The sequence below is a fragment of the Acomys minous genome, assembly GCF_964271855.1.
Source record: "Acomys minous genome assembly, chromosome: 19".
Classification (NCBI taxonomy): Eukaryota; Metazoa; Chordata; class Mammalia; order Rodentia; family Muridae; genus Acomys; species Acomys minous.
Genome location: NC_140499.1, coordinates 47,769,595 through 47,782,722, shown reverse-complemented (window position 1 = coordinate 47,782,722; position 13,128 = coordinate 47,769,595). Strand labels below are relative to the sequence as shown.

At 36.0% G+C, this 13,128-nt stretch overlaps 1 protein-coding gene across 1 annotated transcript in view; it reads left to right on the top strand.

The window, feature by feature from the left end:
* BCHE (butyrylcholinesterase) overlaps positions 1–13,128 on the top strand; it is a 67,836-nt gene that overhangs the window by 43,900 nt on the left and 10,808 nt on the right. Inside the window, exon 3 of the mRNA XM_084768900.1 lies at positions 12,221–12,387. Coding sequence (XP_084625026.1) covers positions 12,221–12,387 — 167 coding nt within the window. The remainder of the gene's footprint in view (positions 1–12,220; positions 12,388–13,128) is intronic.

Here is a 13,128-nt window from a genome sequence, read left to right as displayed (position 1 = left end):
ATGGGAGGATGGTTAGAAGGACCTGCAGGTGACAAGAACTCCACAAGAAGACCAACAGAGGCAACAAAAGAGAGCCCATAGTGTTTTGCAGAGAATGAAGCACCAACCAAGAACCATGCATAGAGTGGACCTAAGTGGACACAGATGTAGCAGATAGGAAGCTCAGTATTCATGTGGGTTCACTAGTATGGGGAGCAGGGGCCAACTCTAACATGGACTCAGTTGTCTACTATTTGATGACTTCCCCCTAGGTGAAGCTGCTTCTCCAGGCCAAAGGGGGGAAAAGGATATGCTCAATTCTGATGCAACTTGATGAGCTGTGGTGGTGATGAGGTCTTCCCTTTTCTGACGAATAGGGTAGGGGCATTGCAGGAAGAGTGAGGGAAGGTATGATTGGGACTAGCTATGAATGGGATATAATATGAATAAATTAATTAATTTTTTAAGAAAGAGCTAGTGAAATGAGATGGCTTAGACAAGAAAGGCACCTGTAGGCAAATCTAACTGAATGAGTGCAATCCCCAGAGTAAAGTGGTAGGAAAGAGAGACATGACTCTTGGAAGTTATCCTCCAGTGTCAACACACTGCGACCTAATACACAAGAATACTTAATGAAAGAATAGATAACTAAATGTAAGTAAAATTGTTTAAAAGAGTGAACAAGATTAAAACACATATGCCATAGGACAGAGTGTACTATGTAACATAAATAAAGGAGATAGTAATATATTATTTGAGGAATCCATATTATTTTAATTAACATTAGAATAATAGTATTTCTAAATGATCATTCATACATGGAATATGAAGGTATCTTTTACTTTCATTTTTCTAATAATATATTACATTTTGTAAATAATACTGAGTATACCAAAATTACAGCCAAAGTTTCACAGATAATTCACTCAGTTCTAAGGGCAAGAAGCCTTTGATAGATTGATATTTTGCGTAGGCATGCTATAAACACTGAGCATACACAGTAAATAAGATATGATTTTCTCTACAACTCAAACGTAATTCTTACTTATTTTATTAAACATTGTTACATTGTGTTAGGATAATTTGATATAGGATTAATTAAAATTTATAGAATATGTTTTATTTCTGTGTCTTATATTCAGGTTCAGAATAAGCACATCTAGAAATTTATTCTGCAGTGTATGATTGCACATTTTACTTACTATACAGTGAAGGTTTTTCCCCCATATCTAAACACAATGAATCTTAAAAATCTCATGTGTGGGAATCTAACCTCACAAGAAATTGTGCTAGGCACTGTAGCCCAACTTCCCAGGAATAGAATTGATTTTCTTTGCCATCTTGCCTTATCTGCTGTGGGAAAAAAGAGCAGAAACATGAATACCAACCAGATTATACACCCTTGAAAGATAGCATATCTGACAGCTCTTGATCTGGGACTTTCTAGACTTCAGATTGGTGACAAATAAGTTTTGCTGTTTATAAGCCACTTGCTTCACTGCAAGTTGCCATGCCAGTATGAACAGACTAAGCATTTGTATATATGTGTATGTACAAAAATATATTTGATTCACTGTACATGCTTTAAATTAAATCTGTAGAAAGTCATGAAGTTAAGAATATGAAATTTCTTAAGCTTAGGACACTACTATGGACTAAAATGGGGGGGGATCATGTGTCAACTATTTGCAATTCAATTATGGGTTCATTTTTATAAGTTGTGCTGTAAAAGATTTATTGATAAGAAAGTAAAAGATCTATATCAAAAAAAATTGAAGTCTCTGAAGAAGGAAATTGAAGAAGGTATCAGAAGATGGAAGATCTCCCATGCTCGTGGATTAGGAGAATCAACATAGTAAAAATGGCCATCCTACCAAAAGCAATCTACAGATTCTATGCAATCCCTATCAAAATACCTACACATTTTTTACAGACCTAGAAAGACCAATTTCCAAACTTGTACAGAAAAACAATAAACCCAGAATAGTTAAAACAGTCCTGTACAATAAAAGATTTTCTGGAGGAATATCCATCGCTGATCTCAAGTTGTACTATCCAGCAACAGTAATAAAAATAGCATGGTCCTGTCATAGAAATAGGCTGGTTGATAAATGCAATCAAATTGAAGACTCAGAAATACATCCACATACCTATGAACACTTGATTTTGAAAAAGAACTCAAAACCACACAATGAAAAAGAGGCTAGCATCTTCAACAAATGGTGCTGGTCTAACTGGATGTCTAAATGTAGAAAAATGCAAATAGATCCATATTCATTGCTCTGCACAAAGATCAAGCCCAAGTGGATTAAAGACCTCAAAATAAAACCAGACACACTAAATATGCTGGAAGAAAAAGTGAGGAAGAGCCTTGAACTCATTGGTACAGGAGACAATTCCTGAACATAACAACAATAGCTTAGGCTCTAAAATCAACAATTAATCAATGGGACCTCATGAAACTGAAAAGTTTCTGTAAGACAAAGAACATTGTCAACAGAACAAAGTGACAACCTACAGATTGAGATAAGATCTTCACCAGCCATACATCTGACAGAGAGCTAATATCCAAAATATATAAAGAGCTCAAGAAGTTAAACACCATCAAACCAAATAATCCAATTTAAAAATGGGGTACAGAGAAAATCAGAGAATTCTCAACAGAGGAATATCAAATGGCTGAGAAACACCTAAGGAAACATTCAATTTCCTTAGCCATCAGAAAAATACAAATCAAAACAACTTTGAGATTCTATCTTATACTTACGAGAATAGCTAAGACAAAAATTTCACATGACAGCACATACTGGTGAGGATGTGGAGAAAAGGAAACACTCCTTCATTGCTGCTGGAAGTGAAAACTTGTACAACAACTTTGGAAATTAATCTGGTGCTTTCTCAGAAAATTTGGAGTAGTGCTACTCCAATACTCAGCTATACCACTTGTGGGCATATACTTGAAAGATGCTTCCCATTCAACAAGAACATTTGCTCAACTTTGTTCACAGCAGCACTTTTTTAAAGAGCCAAAATCTGGAAACAACCTAGATGTCTCTCAACTGAAGAATGGATGAAGAAATGATAGTACATTTACACAATGGAATACTATTTAGGTACTAAAAACTAGGATATCATGCAATTTGCAGGCAAATGTATGGAACTAGAAAAGATCATCTTGATTGAAGTAACCAAGACCCGGAAAAACATGCATGTGATATACTCACTTATAAGTAGATATTAGCCCAAAATAGATCTTCTCTGAGAGACTCCACACAGCGTGAGGGTCAGATCGTGGGGACAGATACTGGGACTCAAAGCTGGACTCTGGACAGAGTGCTGAGAGTGGTAGGGAAGAGTTGGGGGATGGAAATTCAGGAGGGAGCAGGTGCTCCACTGGGAGGTCATCAATGCCTCCAGATTGGACCCAGTGGGGGCTACATAACCAAGGACAATGCATGCAGAGAAACAAGACCCAGTGTTCAAATGTAGTCAATGGACAGCTGATTCTCCACAAGGGGACAAGGGAGACTTCTGCGGAACCTCTGACATGCACTCTTAAGCCCATGATTTGGTCGTTGCCCCTTGGCAAGAGGCCCTTGTGGGCACACAGAGGAAGGGGATGGAGGCTATACTGATGAGACCTAATAGGCTGTGGCCGGACAGTGCGGTCGGATGGCCCCCATCAGAGGCCTAGGAGTGGGGAATAGGGCAGAAGAGGGAGGGGCCTTGGGGACATTGGGGACAGGATGATAAGAGATAACAATCAGGATGTAATGTTAATAAGTTATAATAAATAAAAAAGGAACAGATAAAAAACAAATGTGGTTTGGTAATACAATACTAAGAAAAAGACATAACAATTTATAATATTTTATGAAAAAAATTTCATCCTCAGCTACCCCAGCAACCTAGTTCAACTCTTACCTAATCCAAAGCTCAGAAATATTTTAGGCAGTTTTTTAATTCTACCTGAGAAAACAATTTTATGACGGAAGCCTCTGTTGGCTGACTGTAATAGCACCTGATAGAAGTCCACTACCAATGAATCTGTTTTGTTTAAAGTGAGTTGAGTGACTAATAATTTGCTATATAGTAGCGTGTCTGTTGAAGATGAAAATGGCAGCTCTCAATAGCTCAAACATGTTCACTAAAAATTCAAGCATTTGTATTCATGTTTGTACACTAATTATAACAATTGTTAACCATCCCAATTGTCATTTTGTTTTACAGATTAAAAACAAAATGTCCTATGGGGTTGAAGACCACATAGTTTAGTTTTACAATTAAGCTTAGTTGTTTAGGGGATAAGATGTCCTTATGTCTAGATAGATGTTTTAAGTTGATAATGATGAGATATAGACATTGATTTACATTCAGAATTTAAGATGCACCAAAATAGGAAAGATGTTTTCTTCAAGGCTGCCAAATACAAATAGCCGAAACACTAAGATTGTTGCAGTTATATAATTCCTGATTGTTTCATTGTTCTTCTTGCTGTAGTAGTTTATTGTATATATTTGTAATAATATAAAACTATATGTAAAAAATGTTTAATAAAAATTTTGTTGATGTTAAGATTTTTCTAGTTGAGTATGTAATTAGAATAAATGTTACAATCAATTCATTAAATTTATAAATGCCATTTGGATGTATTTTAAGGATTAAAAAAATCTTAGAACACAAGTATGTAAAATCAATATTAATACTGTGTCAAATTTATCAAGATATCACAATAACCGAAAATTATCCTAGGAAAAATTTAAAGTCTACTTGATGACCAGAATTCCCCTAAAGAATTTTGTTTATGCAAAATGAGGCACAGTAGTTGAACTTGGAGGAAACCTTATTTTTATTTCTTTTGTTTTATCTGCTTTTCTCCTTTCTGTAGTTTATCTTTTTCTGTTTCACTTCTGTTGTGAGTTAGACCAGAAATGCCTTCCTACAGTTCCCGTGTTGCTACCTCATGAGCTTTGAGGTTGGGCTTGGTCAAGGAGGATTCTGGACTCCTTTGTGGATTAGTCTGTTCATGACTTAACAAGAAACTGCATTTGCGGAAAAGGATTAAAAGGAATAAGCACTGGAGGAAACATGGGACACCAAATCTTGCTCCTGGTCCATCCTCCCTTTGCTTCATGGTCCCCATGGTCATATACTCTGTGCAATTCCAACACAGTGATGTTCTACCACTGGGCAGTCTCATGGCAAAGGAGGCATTGGTCATAAGCTGAAACCTACAAGATGATGAATTCAACTACATCTTTGCTTCTTCAGTTGTCTAACTCAGGTACAGCTCTAGAAAGTAAACAGGACTGATGTCTTCTCTCTCCCTGAAGTGGACCATGCCATGTCTTTATTTTTAGCACGTGTGTAAAGACTGAGCTTGAGTTTGTTTATGTGAAAATTGTTTTGCCTGTTCGTTATATAAATATGTCAAAATAACAGAAATAATGTGTGAACACCTCCTTTAGCTTGCAACTCTGCTAGTCAAGAAATGAATGCTTTATTTTCTCATGCTCACTTTGTTCAATTAGCTCCTAATTGTTCCTGATGGCACCACATTTTATATATCACCTTGTAAAGGTGAGACTTTACACATACTTTATTTTCTGTTACAAATTATTTTTATTTAAAAGTGAAATCATCATGGGAAAAATAATGAAGACATGAAGCACATTTTAATATAAGCAGCAACAGTAAATACATATTATTTATATAATATACACATATTTGAAATAGAATTCTTCATTATCTGACCTCTAATATGACCCTTCTAAAGGTCAATAAATTATCATCTTGGGAATATATATTTCTGTTTGTAGTTTTCATTTGAGATCATTAACACTTTAACTCTGTTCAACTAGGTAAATTAAAAAATTACTTTATGATAGTTTTTCTCACAAATGACCTAGTTTTACTTCTTCCTACCATATGATTCATGTATAGTTTCCTTCTGGAAATAGGAAAATCAAATTATAGTTTTCATGGGTCTTAGACTTCAATGGAAAATAAAAAAGAGGAACAGAGGGAGGCAGGGAGGGAGATAAAGGGAAGAAAGGGACAGAACCTGTAGAAGTGACAGTGGAGGGAGAGTAGAAAAATAGGGAGAAAAATTGAAGATCATAAAATAAAACTATATGTACTGATAATGGTGACTGCTTTGGTGTAAAGATTAGGGAAGGCTTCCCTCATAAAATTGGATGGAAGGACTTGAAAAATAATCTGAGAAAAACAGATACTGTGCAAATCGTAAGATGTTCATTTCTAAATATAGGGGTTGTTCAAATCAACACATGGACTTACATTTCTGGTTCTCGACCAGTCCGGCTGGTCAGTTATTGGGAGGCCGAGGGGGGTCGCAACCTGTGCATAAAGAAATGGGCAAGAGAGATGCAGGGCTCTAGGAAACCGTAGCTTGTCAAGAGCCGTTTATTGAAGGTGAGGGCAGGCTTTTTAAAACCTGCTTTAGGGAGGGTGGGGGTAAGCGAGGAGGGTAATGGAAAAGTACAGAATCTTCTGGGGTTGACCCCTGGGAACATCTGCAGGGTGAGGGGTTTTCCTAGGTGGGGCAAAGCAGGATGTCTCTGTGGTTATCTCAGGATCAGATCGCTCTCTTCTCAGGGCTAAGCCGGATGTCTTGCATGCCTAGTGAGTGGCCAAGCAGGATGTTTGCTGCAGATGCTGAATGGGTTGGGGTCGGCCACGGGCCGTTTGGTCCCTGGCAGGTTCTTCTAGGTAAACACTATATTAAATACAGTATAAATCAGGTGGAATGTAGAGGTTCCATCAGTAATAAAGAATATCACTAAAATTGTGTACATCCCATCTCCATTTTGGTATGACTTAAATGTTGAACTAACTTTTGATCAAGTGATCACAGCATGTAAATTCTAGCTTCTATTTGATTTTTAAATGCATCATTTCAGTTTTCCATACTCTTGGGTACCATATAAAATTCATGAAATGCATAAATATGGTTAAATAGGTGGCACTATCATTCCAACTTTTTAAACCAAAGGCTAATAATAAGAGGTACATTGTTATTATTTAATACATGTGTACAATGTATGGTGATCAATTAGGGTATTCAACATGATATCTCCTTACCGTTCCATTGTATGTTACATCCTGGAAACCCTTCCTTATAGATATTCACACCATCTGTAGTGTGTGAACAATCAGCATCTTCCCTCACTGTAGAGAGCAGAGCTTGGTGCTCACTCTTACTCTTCCACTTATTTATTTTCTGACATTCCTCTAATTACACACCACTACTCATCCAACCCCTTAGTGATGATAACTGTATTTACATAACAATATTTTAGAATTTCAAAGCAAGAGAGACTATAACACACTTAGCTTTTCTGTATCTGAGTGATTTTACTTAATATAATATCTTCAGTTTCCCCCATTTTTCACAAGGTATAGCATGTCCTTCTTTTAGTGTTAGGATAGTATTCCTTTGCATGGATACAGCATATTTATTTTATCCATTCTTCTATAAAAAGAGAAAGTATAGTGATTCAACATCTAACCATGATAGGTTAATTTTACTTACTGTGACAAAATATTCTGACAAATAGCAACTCATGGAATAAAGGCTTTATTTTAGCTTCCAAATCAAGGGGGAGTTACATTGGTGGAAGTTTGACACAGCTGATACCATCATGCACAAGGTCAAAATTAGCAAGAAATAAACTCCTGCATGCTTAGTCTTCAATGTAATAGTAACTTTTATTTGTCTGTTGTAATTAGTCATCTTGGAGGCTTCCTGCTGAATATGCTCACCCTTTCTGATTCTTTCTGAACACTTGCTGGCTTGTTCAGCTCAGTTACTCTGTTTCAAATCTCATCAAACTGTCTTCTTTTAGCTTCTGAATCGCTCTGCTTCTGAACAGCATAAACTGAGCTGCATCCAACAACCTATACTGTCTGAACTCGACTCTGCTGTACTGTCTTTTCCACTGAATCTTTTACTGTATTCAACTCTACTCCTTCATCTACTGTACTGTCTTCTCTACTGAATTCTCTATTGTGCTCTAGGCTACTTTATTGTCTTCCTTTCTTTCTCTCTACCATACTCTACTGTCTCTACTCTACTGTTTTGGTCATAAATAGCTTTTCTTTTCTGTCTGTTCTTCTGAGAGTTGGGTATATCCTATATCTGGCTAATTCTGTCAGATCTTTTCTGATTTGTCACTTTGAATGCCCCTTGTTTTAGCATCACTTTCAAACATGGGTAATTCCTTCTACAAATAAACTTTACCTTCATTGTTTGGGATTAAAGTCGTATATTAAGCATTCCAAGTATTAAGTGTTCCATCCAGAGTGATTAAACATGTGTCATTCCAGCTGGATCACACAGATCTAGACACTCTTTAGATGGGATCCCTTGACAGAGCAGCCATGTTGCTTAATTAAAATTTCTTGACACCCAACTAATTATTTTTCTTACTATAATGTCCAGGGCCCAACAAGGTAATGGTACTGTTCCCTTTCTAGCTGGATCCTCTCATATCAAGGCAATCAACCTGAGGTAATCTTCCTCAGTTATTTCAGGTTGTACTTAAATCTTTTTCACTTCTTTTTCCTTTATTAATTTATTCTTGTTACATCTCAATGGTTATCCCATCCCTTGTATCCTCCCATTCTTCCCTCCCTCCCATTTTCCCCTTATTCCCCTCCTCTATGACTGTTCCTGAGGGGCATTACCTCCTCCTGTATATGCTCATAGGGTATCAAGTCTCTTCTCGGTAACCTGCTGTCCTTCCTCTGAGTGCCACCAGGTCTCCCCCTCCAGGAGACATGGTCAAAGGTGAGGCACCAGAGTATGTGAGAAAGGTTGTACTTAAATTTATAACTAATGAACATGATTCATTTGTCTAGATCATAAAGCACATTTTCTTTTGAAATAATCTACCTAATATAATTGTATATATGCTATCAATTAGTTCTCTGAATTCCTTGTGTGTGTTAAGTATGTGTGTGTGTGTGTTAAGTGTGCTGGTGTGTGTGTGTGTGTGTGTGTGTGTGTGTGTGTGTGTGTGTGTGCACATGCGCGAACGTGCATTGGGTGTCTTCAGCAGTCACTTTCCATATTGTTTTGAGACCTGCTTTCTTCTTGAACCTGAAGTTTATTAAGTCAGCTAGACTCTGGACAGCAAGCACCAGGAATCTGTCCTTTGCCTCTGTAGTGGAAGTTACAGAAGAGCTGCCACAGCTGTTTTTTTTTTCATGGAGAATAAGGATCCAAATGCATCTTGTCCTTTTTGTGTACCCGATATTTCACTGACAGAGACATTTTTCTTCCCCATAATTTATGTATCTTAATTCTTCTGTTAACATAAGCAAGATTATGGTTGTGTTATGTATGAAAACTGATAGATGAAACTAAATGTTTACTATTTCTTACCAAGATACCCAACAACAGCACTTATAATTTTTTAACCTATTCCATAAAATAAATTCTGAAATGTCTGTCCAGATATTTATAATAGTCAAGGAATGATTTTGAACTATAGGTATAAAAATAATCTCTTCAAATGGTTAAATGAGCTATGCCCCATAACTTTTGACACCTACATAAGAGAGAAATTACAATAGATGAGCATTTTCTATGTCTCCGAGTGAAAAAGACCTAGTAATAAAAATAAAGAATAGTCTACTGCTTCTTGAAATATTTTGTTATAATCATTTTCAAGTCTTTATTTTGTGACAAAAGCAGAAAATGTTTTATAGAAATAGCAAACTCAAGATGTTCAAATGTATCTTATAAGTGAGTTCTGAATTACATCCTGTTTTAGAATCATGTTTCTGGGAAATATACTGCATTTCACAAGTTTTTAATTGGTATGGGCAGGAAGACAATTGTATCTCTTTTCAAGTTTCAATTCTTAGGAGATTTGTTCAAATTACAGAGTAAAATGTTCTATCACTTGAATAGCTGCTTCAATCATGTTTTTGAAAACCATATCTGCATCCATGAGCAGAGAAAATTTATTACCCTCAAGTTCTAATGTGGGACATCATAAGTCATTTTAAAGGGCATAGTTTGCTAAATGCACACTGATGCTGCTATTAGTGCTCTGCCTTTGAACTCAAGAAAATGTCGGCTCTGTCATAGCCACCTTGCAGGAGACCAGAATGGGTGTGCCGTTAAAACATTGTCATAAGTTAATTAGAGGGGAATTAGAAGGAAAGTGGGTAGTTTAGCAACATCAAAACTGCCGTTCTGTATCACATCAATGGTTCCCTTCATTTAGTATCCAGCCTCCAGCAGCTGGACCTGTTAGTGTCGACAGCTTTTAAAGAAAGGTAAAGGGCTCCATGATTCTCCCAGGCAGTGTGCCATCTGTGATCAGGACACATTTTCCTCTTGACCTCCTTCAAATAATACCCTAAAGCTGGAAGTTTCAATTCTAGGATGGTAATGGTTTAACTTAAATAGCTCTGGTTATTAATAATCCTTACTAAATCATCCAATGCCTTCATAAAACCAACTAGTCCATCAGGAAGCTATTTATTGCTAAAGCACCTAAATTCATGCTTGAGTATGCCTGTGCCTTTGATGAAATGTGAATTTATGGTGCTTGTTGAACACAAGCGCTTGGCACAATCTGCCTCTAGATAGCTGTTTTGGATGAACACCAGCTTTTTCTTCCAAACTTTCTTCATTTTAGAGTTTCCTCTCAACCTCAAAGTTTTGTTTCTAACATTTCTAGCAAATGTCTATCTAATAACTCTACAAATCCCACATGAGTAATGAAGTTTTTCATACTAAGTGTGTAGAAAGTTCAACTAGTGTTTTTCTTCTGTTATTCTGGATAAGGAAAAAAAACTAAGAGAATAGAATGGATTTCTTATTTCCATCACTTCAAACCTCTCTTCATTATAGAAATATCAATATTTACCTTCTAGGCCTACATAATTTTCTAAGCACCACATTATAAAAGAGACTTCGACTCCCTTGAAGAACAGTAAATTCCTACAAGTGAAATCCCACTGTTCTCCTGTTGTCAGATATAAATGTGACAACACTAATATGCTAACTCTAAACTAGCTTCTTGGCTCTTAGCTTTGAAGACACTTTATCGTTATTTGGACTAAGTAGCAGATTCGTTTCTCACAATTTTACTAACTCTGTTTCCTCTCTTGCTTTTTCAAATGTCTTTTGTGTTCAGTCCCTTATTTTCTTTCCTTATTTTACCTAACATCCCATTCTTTGGATGATCTCTTTTCAAATCTGACAATTCTTTTCTCCATTAGACCTACGAGTAGTGTAGGTTGCATAACTGGCTCGTTATTTCTGTAGTTGTTCTTATATGCTATTTTTTTTAAAGGAAACAAAGATGAATATTAATGAAAAGAGTTCTAATTCATATTAAATGGTTTAAATAATTGAAAATATTAAAAATATTCTTATGTATGTTCTTTAACTTTGGTCTAAACTCAATTAGGAGTTATGGAAATTTAGCTTGCAAATTTATTTATCTATTTATTTATCTAGTGTGTTTGTATGCATGCAGGTATGTATGTATGTATGTATGTATATACCATACCTAATACATGTGTAAGTGAAAGAACAGCTTTCAGGAATAAATTGTCTCCTTTAACCATGATGGTCTCTGGGATCAAACTAAAGTTATCTGACTTGGGAGTACATGCTTTTCCCTGCAGAGACATTTTGCTGGCCCTATAGAGATTTTTTAAAGGAGTAAAACAAAAGAGCAATAAGAGGATTTAAAAATGAGACATGCCACATTCCTAAAATAGTAAATTCATTGCATAATGAGGAAATGAATGGTGCCAAGTCCAGACCCTATTGATAAAAATTAGCAGAATGCTAGTGAGGCAATAAACATTGAGTTGGTGTTCTTAATATTGACTATTAAGTCTAAGGTAGGGAAAGAAAACTGGATATAAGTAATATTGCCTTTTTTGAGTGTGTTAAAGTATGAATCAAGATATATGTGTGTGTGTGTGTGTGTGTGTGTTAAAATATTTTCCTATGTTACACAGATATAATGCATTGAATTTCAGATCCTACAGTTTTCTTTAACATAGAGGTTCAAGATACTCAAGAGGAAGCTCATTCATGCTTTGCATTCTGAAGTCCAGTTTATTTATTCTTGCTGACATCAAAATGCAGTGTTTTCTGACTGCTGGTATTTATTAGCAGTTTCAGAGAACAATATTTTATCCAACAAATATTTCATATAAACTATGTCTCTATTTGATTATCTAGACATCCCAATGGAACCCATAGCAACAGCACAGTATGGCCTGTCTTCACAAGTGCTGAACAAAAATACCTAACCTTGAACACAGAAAAGCCAAGAGTAAACTCTAAATTTCGTGCTCCACAATGCCAATTCTGGAAAATATTTTTTCCAAAAGTCTTGGAAATGACAGGTATGTTCTTTTCTCTGTTTGCTGATTTGGTAGATTTTGGGTTATACAAAATTATAGAAAAATAGACTACTCAAGCTTGAGACAGTCTTCACTTGATCTTAGCCCAAATGTCAAAAAATAATTTGAGAGAGAGATACAGGGAGGGAGAGAGAGAGAGAGAGAGAGAGAGAGAGAGAGAGAGAGAGAGAATTTGGATGAGTAGAGAAATGGGAAGAATCTAAGAGGAGATGAAGGAGACAAAACTTTAATCAGAACATACAGTCTGTAAACATACTTTCAAAAATAAAAGAAATATAATGGGCTTAGGAGGACAACTTAGCTCATAAACTGCTTACTGTGCAAACATGAGGCCTTGAGTGTTGTTGCCAACACCACTGGAACTATGGTCAAGGTACATACCTGGAATCTGGTGCTGGGAGGCCAAGGCAGGAGGACACTGTGGAGATGAGGCAGCTAATCTACTCAGTGAGCTCCAGGTTCAATGAGAGAATCTATCTAAAAAAGTAGGGTGTGTGCTTATATAAACACTTGTACCCATCCACAAAGAAAATAATATGCACTCTTTCTCAAATGTAGCTGCCTTAATTTTATAAGTATAATTACTAATTTTAATCTTATAAAACTATTTAGCATTTATATCAGTAATAATGTTTATTAACTAGGTATATTTTAGGCTATTTTAGTAATTATCTTCAGAAATTATAATTATTCTTTTGGCTTTTTTATTACTACATGTCAAGG